The 19,964-nt window shown below is 44.1% G+C and overlaps 1 protein-coding gene across 2 annotated transcripts; it reads left to right on the top strand.

Annotated features, from left to right (window-relative positions):
* Positions 1 to 775: 775 nt before the first annotated feature.
* On the top strand, positions 776 to 15,471 carry VLDLR (very low density lipoprotein receptor). 2 transcript variants are annotated; one of them, XM_054178124.1, is made up of 19 exons: positions 904 to 1,156; positions 5,340 to 5,459; positions 6,347 to 6,469; positions 7,283 to 7,405; positions 8,701 to 9,072; positions 9,183 to 9,305; positions 9,390 to 9,512; positions 9,918 to 10,037; positions 10,113 to 10,238; positions 10,624 to 10,795; positions 11,090 to 11,314; positions 11,464 to 11,582; positions 11,952 to 12,091; positions 12,213 to 12,354; positions 12,709 to 12,855; positions 13,732 to 13,821; positions 14,203 to 14,277; positions 14,388 to 14,557; positions 14,828 to 15,471. In XM_054178124.1, exons 1-19 carry the CDS (start codon positions 1,012 to 1,014, stop codon positions 14,861 to 14,863), a joined length of 2,691 nt encoding a protein of 896 aa, XP_054034099.1. In that variant the 5' UTR covers positions 904 to 1,011; the 3' UTR covers positions 14,864 to 15,471. The 2 variants fall into 2 exon arrangements, with proteins under 2 accessions (XP_054034100.1, XP_054034099.1); XM_054178125.1 differs by lacking the exon at positions 13,732 to 13,821 and having other exon boundaries at positions 776 to 1,156.
* The last annotated feature ends 4,493 nt before the right edge of the window (positions 15,472 to 19,964 follow it).

Raw genomic sequence — 19,964 nt, 5'->3', positions numbered from 1 at the left:
CCTCCCTTCAGGTAGTTGTAGAGAGCAGTAACGTCTCCCCTGAGCCTCCTTTTCTCCAGGCTAATCAACCCCAGCTCCCTCAGCCTCTCCTCATAGGGCCGTGCTACAAACGTGAAATAAAGCTACCAATTCTCTTCCTTGAAACAAAAGGGTAAGCTTCTAGTTCAACGACTTCGGCATATCGTTTTGTGCCATTACTAATTAACTATGATCCTTCATCGGAAAATGCAGAAGTAGTGATATTCTTATTGAAAAGCTGTGCCTTTTTCAATTTAAGTCAAGCTCTGTCAGGGAGGGACTTAAAAAAACACAGGCACGCAAGCATCTGCGCGTGGGGCACCAAATGGAAGGCATGCATCTTTACCGACAGCCATCCCGCAACGCGCATCTCGGCACGCCTTGCTGTGCCGCCCAGGACGGGGGGCTCCGCAACGCCCCCTCCCCGCGGCGGGGCGCTGACGGCGGCATCGGCGTTCTGGGGAGGAAGGGGAAACAAAGCCGCCGCCGCACCCCACCCCAAGGCCGCCAAAGCTCCCTCCCGCCGGGGCTGCCCCACACAACCGCGCCGGGGGCAGAGGCTGGCAGCAAGGTCGCACCACCCCCCACGCCTCGCGGAAGGAAGACGGGGAGAGGGGGAGTGTGTGGGGACTCTGCACACGGCAAAGGACCGCACCGCGTCGCCGCAGCGCCACTCACCGCCCCGTGCCGTGCCGTGCCGAACCCAGCGCAGCCCAGCCCACCCCAGCCGAGCCGGTGAGCGAGCGCACCGCAGCGGCTGCAGGTGCCGAGGAGGAGGAAGCCGAGGCGGGCGGCGCTGGCGAGCCAACCGTGGCCCGGCGCGGCGCCGTGAGTCACCAGCGGTCGCGCAGGGCGGCCGGACAGCTGGTATAAAAGCGCCGCGGGCGCACACTCCCCCTGTGCTCGCCTCCATCTCTTTTCTTTCCTCTTGGGCTCTTCGACAGCGGCGCCTGCTTGGCCTCGCCGCCCGCCCTCCTTCTCTCCGGCGCTGCTATGAGGTCGGACAGGCAGTCCGGAGACCCAAGCGCCGCCGCGGCCGCCGGCGGCCCCGGACTCGGTGCGAAGCGGCAGGCGGTCCCGTGCTGCCGGGCGCTGTGCTTGCTGCTGGCCGTCAGCTGCTTGTGCGTCGCTGCCGATGGTGAGTGTGGGGCCTGCGGAGATTGGGGTGCGTACTTCGGCGGCGGCTCCGGCCGCCGCCCTCTGCAATAATTTCTTCGGCCACCAGCTTTCATTCTTTCCTTCCACCACCCTTCCCCTTCCCCTTCTTTTTTTTTTTTTCCCTTTTTTTTCCTTTTTTCCCCCCTTTTGTTCGTTTTGTCTGTTGGTTTGAGGCTTTTTTTGTCTTGGGAGGTTTTTCTTTGGTGTGGGCTTTTTTTGGTGTGTATGTTTCTCAGAGCGCTCGTCCGCTGCGCGGCGGGAGTGGGGCTCCACGGAAGGGCCGACGAGGTGGGCCTGGTCTCTCGGTGGAACGGGATCTGGCCCGCCGCCGATCTTGTCGGGACAGATACCGCCTTCCCCACCGGGGCCCGGGAGGAGCGGAGGGCCGCGCAGAATGGGCCCGCGCCGCTGCCTGGCCGGGCCCGAGCCGCTCCGGGGAGCACCTCTCCTGGGAGCGACTCGGGTGCCGCGGGAGGGTTTGATTTTCTGCGCTGCCTGTTGCTGAGGGATCTGCGTACCAGGGGCTCGCTGGAGGGGCCGGGGGTTGGGTGAGGTTGGGGCTTTGTTGTGGAGGGAGACAGAGAAGCCCTTGAAAAGCTTACGGCGTTAAAGGTGCTGTCAAACTACTGTGCAACTTTGGTTTCATGACATCTAGCAGCGTTGGCATGTCTCTAGTTCACGGCCAATGGTTACCACCGTCAGGGATCTCCACCTGGTGGCAAGGTTGACCCTTGGCAGCACCGTGTTCCTTCTTGCGGGTTGGGCTATCACAAGTAGTGCTGCTCGTGGCGACCTCCAGGGTTGCCTCCTAGTGTGGAAGCTATTAGCCCTACGGCAAAGGGACCTGCACGTTTTCCTCATGAGTGGAGATAGTAATCAACTGGCTGACTCCTTTCTTCCTTCAGGAACTGAGGTCCAGACTGTTCTCCTAGGTGGGAAATGAGCAGTTGGTGTTGGTGTTTTGCATGGCTCTTAGTCTTCTGAGTAAACACCCTAAAGCAGACCTAAGTGTTCAGTTCTTGGCTGTGCTGGGGAAATGCGCATGAAGGTAGCTGGACATGGGAGTCCTAATTGTGTGCAGTAGTTAGACACTGGGCCTGCCAGGTAGAACATAGCCAGGAGATTGTCACATCCAATCCTCATACAAGAAGAGGGAAATATCTGCCTAGTCACTACTCAGTGAAGAGTGCCTCCATATCTGGTCTACAGCATACATGATTGAACAGCAGTATTGTGAAGAACCAAGCTGGCTGGCACTGAAACTGCTAGTGTGCTGCAGTCTGAAATGGTAATGAGATACAGGACTTTAAAACACCAAGTTAGGTGGATTCTTCCCCCAGTTTGACTTGCTCGCCATTCCAGCTCTCTCCTGCTTAGCAGCTGCACTTTCTATGGTCGGGGGGGAGTTTAAGCTAGTTCCTGTATGAGCTCTTGCAACGTTTCCCAATCACTGTTGTAAGCTTTTCTGGGAGTTGGTGTCAGATGACAGCACACAAGTGTCACATGTTTGAGACTGCCCAGGCAAGTAATCTGACAACTTGGTTAAGGAGCTGAGGGAAACAGTGACAGCAGAGGGATAGAGAAAGCTAGTTTAACTGGGTTAGCTGTTGTAACTGTGCATCTCTACCTGGCACACACTGCTGCTCATGAGCCAACTTCTAGGAAGTAGTTACCTAAGGAACATTGAAATGTGTTAACAATCAGACTGTGAAGTTACTGTTTGTCAAAAATTTGCCTAAACCTCATCTCAAGGAGAAAATGTGTGAAGGTGCTTCTGGTGTATGAGTAGTACATGAAGAGGAGCTTGGAGTTAGTGTCTAATTGGTGTTAATCTGAAACTCACTGTCTGCTGACTGAAGCTGCAACCAAGGTATTGCTCTGTGGCTTCAAATAGCAGTGCATTAGGCTGATGGTGTCAAGACTAAATGGTTACCTGGCATTTCAGAACTGTTTAGTTTAAGGGGACCACTGGCTAGAACTAACCTTTGTCTTAGCTGGAGCTTACTCTAAGTGGCCTTTACAGTTTGACAGACTTCTTTAGGAGTAGCAATAGATGATCTTTACCTTTGTGCATCTGTGTGGGTGTTATGTGCTGTCAGTTCATTTCTTGTTTGTGGGCTAACTTGTACTGACATTTCATTTGGATGATACTTTCTTGGAATGGCTTGTGGTAAGAGTTGTAAAGTTATAGCTGTTACTCTAAGCTCAGTGTTTCATTTAGCCTTTTCTGTGGCTTCCCTATAGCATTTGGTCAGAGTGGTGTTATAGTTGTAAATCACAATGCACTAGGCAATCTTAGTAAACCTTTTCTAGTTGTTCTGGCTTGAAATGGAGTAACTAAGGACTGTGGAGTTATTTTGGGATCTCCAGAGTGACAGGCCTAGTCTAGTGTCTCTGGTATGCTATTTTGGGAAAGGTTGACTATTCTTGCTCTGAAAGCCTGGATGAGAATGTCTCAAAAGTAAGAAGAGTTCATTGTTGCATGTTTTAGGTGGTAGCACAGTCGTAAACAGAATAACATGTGACCAGGGCTTGCAAGCAGAAGACTACTTCTGTTAAAGGTGACTGGGCATCAAGGTGATGTCAGGTTTAGTGCAAACTGATAGCTGCAGCTTCTGCATCCTCTTTTAAGATTACAAGCGCGCCTTCTAAGCTCAAAGCAGGTTACTTGTTTAACAGCTCTTGACCAAACAGTAGTAGCCTTACAAAACCTTGCTATTAGAAAGTGCATGCTGTTGTAACTCCCATCTTGAAAAGGAGGGATGGAAATACAGAGCACAAGAGCTAACGTTCTGAGTTTTGTCGCTTTTTGAACACAGTTCTCATGAAACAACTTCTTGTAGTTTTACTCTGACAGGTGAGTTAGTATTTTAGTTGGCTGTTGCAAAAACATTAGCAGAGCTAAGTTATTTCAAATCCTTTAGTGTTAGCATAAATTTGAGACACTCGGCAGGTAATTTTACCTGTCTTGTCCTTGCGTATACTCTGTCCACAGTCTGCCTTTGCTAGTGCCTAATGGCTGACCAATATAAAGTGAAATGGCTGAATAGTTTCCTTCTGCTTGGAAACGGTCTTGCATTTTGTATGTTATTCACAGAACATAAAACAAATAATGGTGTATTAAAATTTGATGCCCATTTCAAGAGTTTGAATGCCAAGATAAAGCACCTCCACTAAATGATGCAATAAACCAAGAAGGAGCGGGAATCTTGCATCATGCTGTAGAAATGTGCAGCCAATACTCATGTGTGAGCTTACATATGCCTGTATGCATTACACAGAATGGCTCTGGCTCAGCTGCTAAAGAAGCAGGCTGCTACTTTTAGTGACAGTAATAACATGCCTTCAAGACAAAGCAGGCCCCCTTGAGCAATGGAGTAATAACAGTTTTAGAGTTAAAGATACTGTGGGAAATGCACTCTAAGCACCATGCAGAAAGCAGTGCCTTACTGACACATACTAACAAATCAGTGTTGTTAGCAGTTGGGAGGTGTCATTTCCTTCTAGAAGCACTTGTTGAATTATCTTGCTCTCCTAACATCACACCTGACCTAGCTTTAATAAGCAAGATCTGTATAAGTAACCACACTATTCTTTGTGCATACCATGGAACATCTCTGGGTGCTCTGGTTTGAGGAGTAATTTACCTCACGAAAATGTGGTGTTCAACAGATATCTTGTGAGCTTGTCATTTGGAGCAGGTATCTTAGATGTCTTTACAGACATCTTGAGGACTCTGCTGTAATGTCTTAAGAGTACTGAAATGCTAATCCAGCTTCACGTTTGTCAAGTTGAAACTCAGATTGCATAGAGTTCGACACCTAGCACTGCATTCTGAACTCTTCATTGTGTGCATGCATCCCTATGCCTTGTTAAACTTGACCCAACCTTGAAAAGGAGAACTGTAAGAAGAGCGCTGAGGCTGGCTTATTGTTGTCTGGCAAGTGAACTGTCATAGTGCTTAAATTCTAACTTGTGCAGTGAAGGAGAGCTTTTGGCTCTACTTCTGTGATGAAGGCAAGTACAAAGCTTTGGAGTTCAGCACTGGTTTCATCCTGATGGTATGTTATTCAGTAAGCTGTGTAACTTCTTGTTCAGTAGTTGAGGGAAACAAGAAAGTGTTGCTAACAGTATTGTGACTTGGTTTACTTTTTTCATTGAAGGTGCAAGAGCAAAATGTGAAGAATCCCAATTTCCGTGTAGTAATGGACGTTGTATTCCTTTACTCTGGAAATGTGATGGTGATGAAGACTGTTCAGATGGCAGTGATGAGAGTGCTTGTGGTAAGTAATCAAAATAAATAATACCTCTGTAGTAGTACTTGCTACTTGGCAGTGAAGCTTTAGTAATGGATAGCTGAAGAAGTTCTTAACTGTCCAGCACTTCTGACAGTCAGAATATGGCTTAGAGGGCAAATTCCCTGGAACAACTGGGAGTTGTATCCATGCGAAGCAGCTGAATTTTCTTGAGTGCTCTCATGAAAGTTTCCTGGAATTGATAACTGAGAAACTCATGATCCAAACTCTATTTGTGATGGCAATGACTCTCAAGAGCAGAATGCAAGCCTACTCTTACTTGTTGCTTGAAGACATAGTAGAAACTGTTTTCTCCTAGCATTTGGTTGTGGGCTATTACATAGTTAAATGCTCTGTGTTACGTGTGGAAGTGACTGTGCTGAGTCTTTTATAAACAAAAAGTCTAGGTTTGGCTGCCAGCTCTTGCTTTAAGAGGCCAAGATGGATGATTAGATGTACTTAGAGATGAGACAAAATGGACTCAGTATCCAGTGCTGGTGTGATTAACTGCCAGTTTTCTCAAGCAGACCTAAACTGGACCTTAAGGTTACATACTACCATGCTTCTACAATGACAAATCAAATGCCTTGATAATAAACTCAGAGTTCAGAATATGAATAATAACATTATAATAAACCTTACTTTAACTCAAGTGTGTTCAGAGCAGCAGCTATTCTCCCTTAACAGTAGCAGCCCTTTGGTGCCTGCTTAAAGGCACAATTCTTGAGGAAGTGTTAAACCTGGTGAAGGATGACATAAGACATCCAAGAACTAAGGATTTTGTGTTAACTTTCCTAGGGCAAGGCAGCTTATGTCTAGCTACAAAAAAAAAGCTAAGCTTTGGTCTCTAAAGTGACTGTCCTTTCCTCTTGCAGTGAAGAAGACGTGTGCTGAATCTGATTTTGTGTGCCTCAGTGGTCAGTGTGTGCCTAACAGATGGCAGTGTGATGGGGATCCGGACTGCGAGGATGGGTCTGATGAGAGTGCTGAGCTGTGCCGTAAGTGAGCCTGGCTTGTTGGTACCCACAAGCCTCCAGGGAGTAGCTTTTTCTACTTCTTGTCTGCTTGCAGCCCAGCATTCCTCCTAAGGCAAGGCTGAATTTATTATGTTGGAGAGCACCTTCATAAATGCTGGCTTGACTTAGGCCATATGGGGGTCAAGACTTGACTGCTTAAAAGGGTACGTAACTGACCTGAATGAAGGCTGTACATTTGGTCATATATAACAAGTACAAGGTTTTACCAGCAGTGGGAAGCAGCAAGCACAGCATAGCAGGTGTAACCATTATGGTGGCTTGTTCACCAAGTGATCACTGTCCTCCAAGATGACTGCTCTGCAAAATAACCAGAATTAATGTTAGGAACTAAATGACTGACTACATGTTGTGGGGTGGGGAGCAGAAGTGCAGAAGTTTGACTGTGAGGTCTTGCAGTTAGCAACTGCAGTCTTACGTGTGGCAAACTAATGAAGGAACATGGATCTGTGAAGCTTCATCTCTCAGCATCAATAGGACTGACTCAGAGATACTTAGCCCCCAAGTCCTAGTGTGCTTTGGCTTTGTTTCTGCTTCTATACCAACTAGTGTGTAATCAGAAAACTACCAGTACAAAGATACTATTAAAATTGTAATCTATTAGGAGCTGGAAGTATCTTTTTATGGAATGCTGCAAACTAAAGTAGCCTCTTCCATGACAGAGGCATCAACTTTGTCGAGCGTTGAATCTCAACTCTTAATTTAACTGCTAAAACCCAAGATCAGTAGCTCTTAAATCTCAGAACTCTTAAATTGAAAGTAAACTTCTTTCAACAGATATGAGAACATGCCGGGTAAATGAAATCAGCTGTGGTCCTCAGTCAACCCAGTGTATCCCAGTGTCCTGGAAGTGTGATGGTGAAAAAGACTGTGACAGCGGAGAAGATGAAGAGAATTGTGGTAAGGGTGAAAATAGTGGCGGCATAACTCTATTTGAAATTCACGTGTCTGGAAAGGAGCTAGTGGGGGCAGTATACCTGGAAAGGCACATTTCTTGTAGTACTAATATCTCATTAAACTTCCCATCATCTTTTATTTCAGTCTGTTTTTAACAAAGCAGTCTTGTTTTAACAGTCCTCTAGTCTCCTAAGTTAAGAAATGCAGCAAGAGAAGATGTTCAACATCTATCTTTGATCTCTGCTTCACTTTGACAATAGCCAAAGGCTTAGTCACATGTCAGACAAACCATCAGAACTTGTCTGCAGAGATTCTCAACAGGTAATTAGTTGCTGCTTACATTAACAAATCTTGTAAAAATGTAGTAGTTATGTGTAGCCAAGGGCACAGCTGGTCTGCTTTTCACAGTCCTATACTGGAGTGTTCTGTGCACGTGTCTGAAAGTACAGGCTAGGGACACTCAGTTTCAGGTGTAACATGAGGCTGCCACCAACAGCATTAAAAGTGCAGCATTTCTGGCTTGCTGTAATGAACTTGCACATGTATGAATTGTCTGAGGTGTCCTAAGGCAAATTTGCTATAAGCAAGCCCACAGGTTCCATCAGAATCGCCTTGCCTGGATAGGCTGGTGAGGTATGAATCTCTTCTGCTATGTGTCTGTGGAGCTGCTGCCTCACTTACCGAGCAAATGCCTTAATCTGACAATTAAATCTACAGAAGGTATTTCTAAGCTGATAAAACCATCAGACTAGGCATACTGAGCTATTAGCTACACTATTAAACCAGGACAACATATACTGGTCTGAGTTGTGTGGTTGTACTTACTGCCACGGGATCAAATGGTGCAAGTTCTTCAAATGTTAACCCTGGTGGTCCAGGCAAATCTGCTGCTGCTGGAGACCAGCACAAAACACTTCAGTTTCAAACTAATGGTGCGTCCTGACCTGGCTGCCTTAATCTTAGTCTGTACTCTAGAGTTAACAATTGTCTTACCCTCTGTCCCTGGTTCACAGCATTTTAACCTGTTTTCTGAAAGGCTGTTCCACTTCTCAGTGTGAGCCTACCTGCTTCAGAAGGAGGTTGTTTTCACTCTGTAGTTCAGAAATGCTTCCTCTCAAGATCCAAAGATGACAGTATGTGAGGCCCATGTGTCCTGTAGGTGGTGAGTTAGTTTGTCTTAGAGCCTTACACAGGATATGAATTAATCAGCTAACAGCTGGTAGAGAAGCTGCAAAGCATCTTCATAGAGAAGTCTGCCTCTTGTGATCACATCTAATCTCTTACTCATGTTACTCCAGGCAATGTGACTTGTAGTCCAGCAGAGTTCACATGCAACAGTGGGCAATGTATTTCCAAGAGCTTTGTCTGCAACGGTCAAGATGACTGCAGCGATGGCAGTGATGAGCTGGAGTGTGCACCCCCCACCTGTGGAGTTCATGAGTTCCAGTGTAAGAGCTCCAGTTGCATCCCCATCAGCTGGGTGTGTGATGACGATGCTGACTGCTCTGACCATTCAGATGAATCCTTAGAGCAATGTGGTCGTCAGCCTGCACCTCCTGTGAAGTGCTCTGCCAGTGAGGTGCAGTGTGGCTCAGGTGAATGTATCCACAAAAAGTGGCGCTGTGATGGAGATCCTGACTGCAAGGATGGAAGTGATGAAATTAACTGCCGTAAGTTAACTTCGTCCTTCTCTAGGAGGTGCTGGTTGGCTCCCATCTGTTTTCTTTCCTTTAGCAGACCTTAGGTTAGGACCTTAAATCTATAATGGCTGTCTCCTCAGCTTCTCGGACCTGCAGACCAGACCAGTTCAGGTGTGAAGATGGGAACTGCATCCATGGGAGCAGGCAGTGCAATGGTGTGAGAGACTGTCTGGATGGCACTGATGAAGCAAATTGCAACAATGGTAAGAGTGGAACTAAGCAATAATAAAGTCTTTGCAGAACATTGTTGAAGCTGACAGTTACCCTCACAGTTTTCATTATCCTAGCTGTTCAGTGCTCTGGACCTGGCAAATTCAAGTGCAGAAGTGGAGAATGCATAGATATCAATAAAGTGTGTAACCAGCAGAGAGACTGCAAGGACTGGAGTGATGAGCCCCTGAAGGAGTGTAGTAAGTGAACAAATTCCTTACACAATGCTGACAACTAGACATACTTGGATACAGCCTCTGAGCTGTCACATGTTGGTTAGGATGTCCATCTGCACTTAATGGCAAACAACCTAGACAACAGTCTAGTTTTGTCCGAGTCCAGCTGGCTGTTGGGATGACATATCAATCTGAAGTATTAAACTGAAATTTCCAGGAGCCTCAGAGTTTGTTCCTGAGCTGTAACACAACTAACATACTGATAACTGAGCCAGTAGGAATTTGAGGAGGGTCTCTTGCATGTAAGTTCAAGTGCCGGCATGGTTAGTCAGATGTGACTGGTATTGTTAGAAAATGGAGGGTTAAGCCCTCTGTGACTAAGACTTTAAGTGTGTGCTGTCTCAGAGGTGGCCAATTCTTCTCTTGCAGACATAAATGAATGTCTGGTGAACAACGGTGGATGCTCTCATATTTGCAGAGATCTTGTTGTTGGCTATGAATGTGACTGTCCAGCTGGGTTTGAGCTCATAGACAGGAAAACTTGTGGAGGTAAGTTATCCAATAGGTCAACATGGATCCTACTAGTGGTATTTGAGATAAGAACGAATTAAATTGTCTTTACAGATATTGATGAGTGTCAGAACCCTGGAATCTGTAGTCAAATCTGCATCAACCTGAAAGGAGGCTACAAGTGTGAATGTAGCCGTGGCTATCAGATGGATCTTGCTACTGGGGTGTGCAAGGCAGTGGGTGAGTATTGGTATAGGACTTTCATATTCTCCATTTAAAATGAAGTAGTGAAATATGTACTGTTCAAACTGTTGTGCTTTTGGCATTAGTTGTTTTGCTGTTAACACATAACTTGTACAGATCCGAACACTCTGAACAGTGCCATGATACAGTACTTAAACCTGCCAGACATAAACTGCTTGTGCCTGCTTTCTGGGCAAGAGGGGAGGACCCTCCCTAGTAAGTTGTGGAGGGAGAAAAGGATGAGGTATGGGACAGCCCAGACCTCTGTCAATATCTGTTATGTTTAGCATGGAATGGGAAAAACTAAGTATGATGACTCTCAAAAGAGCAGTATGTGACTGCATGTCTAGAAGTACAGATACCACTTGTACTCTTTTCACAGGGAAAGAACCATGTCTCATTTTCACCAACCGCCGGGATATCAGGAAGATTGGCCTGGAGAGGAAAGAATACATTCAGCTAGTAGAGCAGCTAAGAAACACTGTAGCTCTAGATGCTGACATTGCTGAGCAAAAACTATACTGGGCTGATTTCAGCCAAAAAGCAATCTTCAGGTAAACGGACTCAGCTTCTAAACCCTAGTATATTCTTCTAAACCATTCCATATTTACCCAAGGTACTTCTGAGAACTAGAAGAGCTAGATGTCCTAAAGACAAGATACAGTAGATCCTAGTACCCACAAGTAGGAATGTCTATGCCTTGTAGTTCCTAGTAGCTATTGCTAGAATAGTGCAAAAAGCACTGTGGAGAGTCACAAGTACATTGAGGTCTGTGTGCAATATTTGAGGTGCTGAGTGGCAGTATCTGCAGAGGAAGGGCTTGAAAACAAGTAATTCTTGTCTTCCAGTGCCTCTGTTGATACCCGTGATAAAGTTGGAACACATGTCAGAATCCTGGACAACATACACAGCCCTGCAGGAATTGCTGTTGACTGGGTTTATAAGAACATCTACTGGTCTGACTCAACTGCCAAGACCATTTCAGTGGCTAGCCTGGATGGCAGAAAAAGAAAAGTGTTGTTTCTCTCTGAACTGAGAGAGCCAGCATCTATTGCTGTAGATCCTCTCTCTGGGTGAGTGTTTGTTTTCTTTAGAGTGGACCTGCCAGCTGTTTCATGTCCTGAATAATTGACTTGGGTAGCCTTTGTTAGTTATTGGTCATAATTAGAGTGATACTACACAGTACTATAGTGCATTATACAACATAAATTCTGCTTCACAGCTTTATGTACTGGTCAGACTGGGGTGAACCAGCAAAAATTGAAAAAGCAGGAATGAACGGATTTGACAGACAACAGCTTGTGACAACAGAAATCCAGTGGCCTAATGGAATTGCTCTAGGTATGTTGAACTTGTCTCTGTGCCAGAGGTATTCTGAAGCTTTAGCAATTTATTTGCTACAAAACTCAGGTCATCCTTCTGAGAACTATTTTCAGCCTCTGAGAATGGGAAGTTCCTGCATGTCTGAAGACATTGCAACAGGCACATATAACACTTCTCAGATACTGAAATAACTGTTCTTGCACTGCTCGACATTGTTTGAGGCACAGGCCAGTTAAGTAGCACTGTAGTAGCCTTCTGCATCCTGTTGTGGTAAGACACTAGGGCAACACTGCATCTGTCCTTGAAGCTGCGGATGATTCAACATTTGCAGGGGGCTTTGGAGGTCTCCTCCATGTAGATAGCAAATGCTTGCGTTTTCTCTCCTAGATCTCATAAAAAGCCGTCTGTACTGGCTTGATTCTAAACTACATATGCTGTCAAGTGTGGACTTGAGTGGCCAGGACCGTAGAATTGTGCTGAAGTCTCATATGTTCCTTCCTCATCCTCTTGCTCTAACAATATTTGAGGTAAGAATTACTTTCTGTAGTAACTGTCGAAGATCCGCTTCTTGCTGTTATGTGGGTAGGTAGCAGTTATGGCACTGACAGCAACACAGGGGTAATGGGATGCAATGACTCTGTCTTTTAGGATCGTGTGTACTGGATTGATGGAGAGAATGAGGCAGTATATGGTGCCAACAAATTTACTGGAGCTGAAGTGGTAACTCTAGTGAACAACCTCAATGATGCACAGGACATCATTGTGTATCATGAACTCATTCAGCCTTCAGGTAACTAATAGTATTTGCAGTGACATTAGTGTATACTTTAAGCTTGCCCTGCAACTGCTGCCACTCCTGTTATAGCTGTCCACTTCACTTCTACTTAAAAATGCCTGGAGCTTTCAGCATAGGCACCTGCACTGAGGTTTGGAGAAGGTCTAGTTGCAATTGCTCCTTCTTAGAGCAGGTACAGATCTATATGGTGCAGACACAGTAACATAGGTTGACTTGACGATCTCTGAGGTGTTTTCCAACCTGGCTGATTCTGTGATTCTGTAACTCTACTGGAGCAATTAGTAAGCAAATAATTACTGTACACCTGGGCTTACACAGACTCACTCCTGTCAATTGCTGTACCAACAGGCAGAAACTGGTGTGAAGAGAACAAGGCAAATGGAGGATGTAGCTACCTATGCCTGCCTGCTCCTCAGATAAATGAACACTCTCCAAAGTACACCTGTGCATGTCCTAATGGCAGCTTCTTGCAGGAGGACGGTTTGAGATGTGCAGGTAAGTCAATATGACTGAAATCCTTTCCAGGATAGATAGGAAAGAATTAGGGGCACTGAACCTATTGCAGGCAAATATGGCAGTGTAGGCTGACAGCTTTGCATGAGTTGATCTGAGGTAGAGTTTGTTCTTCTAGCATGCATTAAGCTGTGTCTTGACATCTGCAGATGCTGTTCAAAGATCATATTTTGCTTCTGCATCATCATTTGCAACAAGCCCTTGTACCTCCATGGCCTCCTGCAGACAGCAAGCAGACACAAAACACACTGAGACCCTTTCTTGTAAAACAAGGGATATAAACTATCAGGGCTCTACAGTGTATACATGCTATGATGAAAAGCTGGTAGGCTGGTCTTGTTTGCCAAGGAAGTTAGGATCTCCTTTCATGGTCCAAACAAACAAGTTGCTGCTGCTACCTTGTATATTGGCTATGGCAGACATGCTTGTGGAATGGAACTCCAGGGCTGTACTTACATGGTGATTCTGACTGCCAGATTCAGGACAGTGTCCTCGTTCAGTGCTCTGCTGGCCACTCTGAGTGCTTGCAATAGGTATCAAATACCTTAACAGTATACTTGTGAAACTAAAAAGTCTTACTCAGTGAAAGAACCTGAAGTGAGGAATGCAGTGACTTACTGTTTTAATGACTAAATACTTGCATTTCATGCCTGACTGTCTAGCCTGTTTCTTGAAATCACATTTGGTCAAATCTCCTCAGCTCCGGGTGTACTAGTGAAATGGCTGATGTTAGTGTCTCCAATAAAACTAACAAGTTGCATGATCATTTTGCCATCTGCTAAACATTCACTACCATGGCTGTCATAGCTGAGCCATTGTAGAACTTCAGGTTTAATTGGGTTCTTGGTCTATAATTAGTTTCAGGTACTGGAACAACTGTGGCTTACACTGAGGCTAAAGATACCAGCACAACAGAAAAGTCTCCAACTGTTGGTCTAGTTTCTGGAGGTACTGGTCCGAATAATTCAGACTGCTAAACATTAGAAAAACTAAATGCAAACTGGCCCACTAGTCTCCTCTTGCATGCAAGTAGAGAACAGTGCCCAGGTCATGTGTGTAATACAAATGCAACAGCTGGAGCATGTGGTAAACAGAATTAGTTCACTTGTGACTGGAACCTATAGGTTCCATGAAATTCCAGGAGTGCTCAGCGAAGGCAAGCAATGAAGAAGTTCTCTACTAATATAGGATAAAGCCCGTTAGGCTGTTCCTGCAGTGTTACCAAGGAGCTAATATGATAGCAGCTTTCTGGGCTTGGGAGATGCTTGCACCTGACAAAGTCTGCCAGCCTGTCAGTAAGCAAGCTCACTAGTTCAAATTCTCATGCAGCATCCAATAGCAGTGGTACAACATCTGAAGCTGCAGCTGGAGGAAAATCAGCAGCCTGGACAGTTCTTCCTGTCTGTGAGTACAGCATTCGCTAACCTTTGGGGCATACTGTGATGGGACAAGCCTCTGTCTTAGTCAGGAGCTTGACTGGACCTTGCAATCTTCTTTCTTTTCTCTCCCTAAAGTACTGCTGGTGATGGCAGCAGTGGTTGGCTACTTCATGTGGCGTAACTGGCAGCACAAGAATATGAAAAGCATGAATTTTGATAATCCTGTCTACCTGAAAACTACAGAAGAGGATATCACAATTGATATTGGAAGACACAGTGCTTCAGTAGGACACACCTACCCTGCAGTAAGTAAACCTATTGGCGTTAATCCTCAGAGGAGGCATAAAGACTGCCCAATGACGAGTTTAGGACAAATTATGCTCTTGAAAGCTACTAGCTGCACCCAAGCTGAATCATTTGAGAGCTTGTCCTTTTAACTATGCTTGAAGTTACAGCAGACAACTATTGCCCTATACCTGGGGTGCAGTAGTCATTGGTCATTAGTCTGCAGAAATAGCCCATGTTTCATGCTGCTTTGTAGTGATGACGTATTCTTTTCTTTGTATTTTGTGCAGATATCTGTAGTGAGCACAGATGATGATATGGCGTGAACTCTGAATCAGCAATCACTTCCAGTTTACTTGTGTTTTACACTCTTTGGGGATAGTAACCAGGTTTGTGGCTGAAAGACTTCCTCCATTCTTGGAAGAAAGAAGATACTTTCTGTACGTGTGGAACAGTTATGTAAATACCTATTTTATACACCTTAAACTGTAAATACCTGTCCACAACAATTCAGCTTTTAGTGGTTACAATTTTATCAGTAACCCTTGAATTGGTCAGTCAGTAACACCACTGACCAAATATAAAGCACTTTCCATAGAAAGCCATATTCCAGCCACAACTTCTAACACCTGTACATATGTGTATAGGCCACTTGTAAATACTATTCTTGGAAACTCACTATCGAGCACTTTGAAATACTTCAAATGTAAATTATTGTACGCTATCTTTTTCAATGATGGGGACAATGGCAATAGGAAAAAACGGGTTAATATGATTGCCAAAAAATTTCTAAAGAAAAGTAATTTTGTATGTATGATTGAATCAATTTTGTCTCACACCTTTTAGAGATGCACAACTATGAATGCTCTTTAAGAAACCACTGTAATCTTAAATGCAGAGAAGGGAAAAAGTGAAATAAAAAGAGCAATTGAAGTCTTGGTCTCTGGTTATTATGTTAGCACTGAAGTAAAAGTATCCCTGGAATTGGTAGCTTTAGTGAACCACATTTGCTGCCAGACAGAATGAAGTATTTAAGTTCTCAGCAGTACCCCAGACTACTAAGACACTACTGACTTGTCAGGTGACTGAGGTTTGTGCTTGAGAGTAATACTCTGCAGGGTACTGAACTGATTCATTCTCCTTTCATGGGCCTCCAGCTGGACTCCTAAGTTAGGACTGACAGTGGCTAAAATTACTCAACTACTATTGCAAGTGTTTAAGAGGTAGCATTAATGAAGATACTACATCAGGAGAGGTTAAGGCCTTCTTTGTCATGTAAGTGTAAGGTCCTTGTAAAGAATGTTATGTGAAAGCTCACAGTGGTGTTAAGCTGTTTGTAGTTACTCCTCAAGACATTACCACTGCAAGCTACATCTTGGTATCTGCTGCATCTGTACAGAAGAATGGTAGATTTGTGATTTGGAGCTCATTGTGGCAGCCTGATCCTGTAGTCTCAGTGCTGAAAAGTCTCTGTTGTTATTAGTGTCCCCTTCCCTGTGCAAATTAAGTTCCTTACAGGTTCTGTGGTCTTGAGACATTTTCTTCTGTGATCAGGTCTAGGGGTAAACAGAGGAAGATTTTTGATCTCTATGACATAACTGCTTGGTAGTCTCCAAATGAGCAAAACTAAGCTGCCCTAGCCAATAGTAGTTTCCTTAATGACAAATTATTTTTCTAGCATAAATTCAAGTTGTTGTCACCCAACACTGCAGAATTTTGGCCTTGAATTGCTGCCTCAATTGCTGCAGCAGGTGATACTGCTTGCTAATCCTTGCACCTTCATGGTAAAGAGGAAATGACCTCTAAGTCAGAATTTGGAAAAAACAAGAATCTCCTGGCTATGCTTTAGTGAGTATCTGTTACATTATGCTCCATCAGTCATGTAGTTAAAATAGCAACAATAAAAATCAAGTCAGAACTTGGATCAGTTCCTGGGCATGGTTCTAATCACTGTTGTTGTTGCAGTTATAGCTGGAGTCTGCTCTTGGTCTTCTGTGTGTTGTGGATGCCTTTTTTGACAAAGAAGGACAACTGACAGCTTCTGCAAATTTTAAAATAAGTTGTTCTAGCAAGCTTACTAGTCTTTGAGAACTGAAGATTCTAACTAGCTATCCCTGGCAGCTCTTGTCTGTCTGAAGACATTTTTCAGTATCTGGAATGCATGTGGACTTGGAACAATTAGGATATAAGGGGGACCTCTAAAGTTTCAGGCCAAGAGTAATGTATCTCTCTTGCTGAGTACTTTATGGGATAAAGTTCTTTTCATATCAGCCTACCACTATGCAGGGATTACTAGTTAGAATTTAACATTTTCAGTCAGGTGTTTAACTTATAATACTACAACATATTTACGTTGAAGTGTGGCAAAGCCTGAAACAGTTGTCAGTCTACATGGCAGCTCACTACAGACAAAATACTCTGCATTGTAATCTTCATACAGAGGATGAGCGAAAAATGCAGAAGCTGTTCCAAGTTCACTCCTGTCACCAGTACCGTACCAAATAGCACAGGGACTAGACCAATAAAGGCAATGCTGAGGTTAGCATCCAGCTGGACCTTGTTATGGGAACTTGAGTTAATTCTTGCCAAAACTGGGCTCTGGTAGCTTGTTTTTCTAACAGTCCAATGCGCTGAAAAATGTTGTCAGAGTAATACTTCTGACAGAAGTACTTTCTATAGGGTAACTTTGCAAGATAACTTCTATGACCTCAAATAGCAGGAAGGAGGAGTGGGGAATGTAAGGCAGTAGCAGGAGGTAACATAAGGTGGCCTGTACTTAGAGCCAAAAAACATCTGCAGCTTAATCTCATTAGATCTCTTCTGGCCTACCCCTTTTCATTTTTGTGTTGTGAAATCATTATTTACTCCCACAGTAAACGTTGGAGAGTAGTCAGGGATTCCTTCTGTAATAAAAAAAAAAAAAAGAGATCCAGCTTGCACAGACAAATGCCTTACTATCTTTGAACAATTTTTCTCCCTGCCATCTGGAAGTGTTTGACTCTTGGTGTGTGGGGTTTTTTCTACCCTGTCATGTGACTCTCTTGGCATCTGATGAAGGTCTCATAGCTGTACTGAGCATTCCTGCAGCAGCCTCTGGCTGTGCTGGTGGCTGCTAAATGAAGTATCAGCTCCTCTTCTGCAGTCATGCAGGCTCCCAGAGCAATGGGACATTAATAACCTGTTTGGTCAGGTTTCACTGTTAAGCTGGCTTTATATGTCTCTTGAAAAACTTGCTTCTAATATAGAAATAGGCTTTAATCAATTATTAAAGTAATACTCCATAGTGTAATTTTTGTTTCCCAGCTGAAGGCAAAGTCCTCCTTCTCTAAATACTACCACTGTCTGCTAGGCAGTGAGTGCAAAGCTAGCTTTGAAACACTTTTTCTCTGCCTATACAAATATAAAAGTTTCTCTTGCTGTCCCTCTGCTCCCACACTTTTACATCATGTTTGATCTGCCTTTGAGCAATAATGTAAAATACCTACAATACCAGCAAAACCAGAGGAAAAATACTGTAAAGGGAGTTGAAGATGCCCATGTAATGCACTCCTTCCCCTTTCTGCACCACATTTCTCTGCCTCTGCTGTAGTCTGCTTTCTCCCTACCCAATGTTTATTTACCTTTTTCTCATCACATCTTTGCTGAAACAGTGAAGATCTCTTTATCTGGTCTTATGACTGCTGAGTCTTGCTAGAGTAGGGAAAAGGAATAGAGACAAGAAAGAAAGATGACAGGAGACTGCAAGTAAAGGAAAAAGCTGACAGCTACAGAAGCACTCTTCACTCCATGGCCTTGGATGCAAGTAAAGATGGGCCAGTACTTTCTGTAGATGAACCACAGTGTTTCTGTGAGGAAACATGTTTCTCCTTTGAGCTGGCTTCCAGCAATGATTGATGCTGTCACTTACTAGAAGAAGGTACTTGAGGATATCTGCTCTGTTGAAGTACAGAAGCCAACTGTATTTTTCCTCCTGAAAAAGCTTTCCATTTTGTTATATCAAATGAAAAAGCCTTAAGAGCAAGGGAAGGAGAGAGAAGGTGTGAAATGAGCCTGGCCTGTTGAACATCCTAAATAAAGGCTGCCTATGAAAAGGATAATGGTCTTGATTCTCCCATGCACAGCACTGATTAGGGTGCTTACACATCTCTGCTAAGCAATGGAAAATGCTTCATATGATAACCTGGGAAAAGACAAGCACCACAACCTGAACAAACTGAAGCCTAACAACTAAGATACTCTTTGGTCTGTAATAAATTGCTGAAACATAGGAAACAGTAAGCATTAAAGACAAAGGAGCTCTAGAAATATTTTTTTGCTGTGGAGATGTCCTGTGTAGAAAAACTAAGCAGTTTTCAGAACCTTTGTCCCCACCTTCCCTAGGCATGCTTTCTTGGAGTTAAATGCCAAAATACATGGACATGGAAGTTCCAGTCAATGTAGATTTAAAACCCAAGTAGATAGCAGTGTGAAAGCATTACATTCAGAAGAGTTGTTTCACTCTGGTGGAATGTATTTGTTGTTTAAAGGTGTCTTTGGAAGGGTGATCATTGAATACAGCAAGTGACAAAAATTTGGTTGAAGTGTAGGTCAGTGTAATTGGGTGGGTGGAGTGCAATAAGTAAAACTTAAGTGTTGGTTGTGATCCCTGCACATTATAAAGTTCCTGCTACTGGGTAAAAAATGGCTATTTTGTAATTGTAATATACCTATTATCTCACCTCAGACAAAGTTTGAACAATTGCTTGGATCAACATGAATAGCTGACAGATTGCAAAGTGTCCTACACATAGCGATAGCTAGCACTTCCTCATCCTTTTTCTTCTTTAGCAGCTTCCACTGCTGGTGTAACTTACGTAAGTAAATGCAGTGAAAGAAAAGCTGTAAACCTGCTTCTTTACAAAGAGCATAATTCAAATTATGTCATTTCAATATTTGATGCAGTGCATTCAAACCATTCAAAAAAGTGAATTTATTGTCATAGGTATCAAATACAAATAGCCATCAGCAGCTGAAGACTCAACATTTTGTTAGCTGTCTCCAGGAGAGCAGATCTCCATCATGTGTTATGGTTACCTGGGAAAACAAATACCGTAACTCCAATCAGCTTACACTTCCTTTCCCAGCTTTATATGCTGGGCGTGCCATCCTATGGCATGGAGTATCACTCCAATCAGTAAGGATCAGCTGTTCTGTGTGTCCTCCCAGTTTCTTGTGCACCTGTAATCTGCTCACTGGTAGGGTAGTGTGGGAAACAGAAAAGGCCTTGGTGCTGTAGAGGGGCTGCTCAGCAGTAACAAATACATCCCTGTATTATCCACACTGTTTTCATCACAGGTCCGAAACATAGGCCCATACCAGCTGCTATGAAAAAGATTAACGCAGTCAAAACCAGCACAGTAATTCAAAAGAACAGTTGTTCCTCATTAC

Source organism: Dryobates pubescens, chromosome Z, assembly GCF_014839835.1.
Source record: "Dryobates pubescens isolate bDryPub1 chromosome Z, bDryPub1.pri, whole genome shotgun sequence".
Classification (NCBI taxonomy): domain Eukaryota; kingdom Metazoa; phylum Chordata; class Aves; order Piciformes; family Picidae; genus Dryobates; species Dryobates pubescens.
The sequence above is the reverse complement of the archived record's forward strand: the minus strand, read 5'-3'. Positions and strand labels throughout refer to the sequence as shown.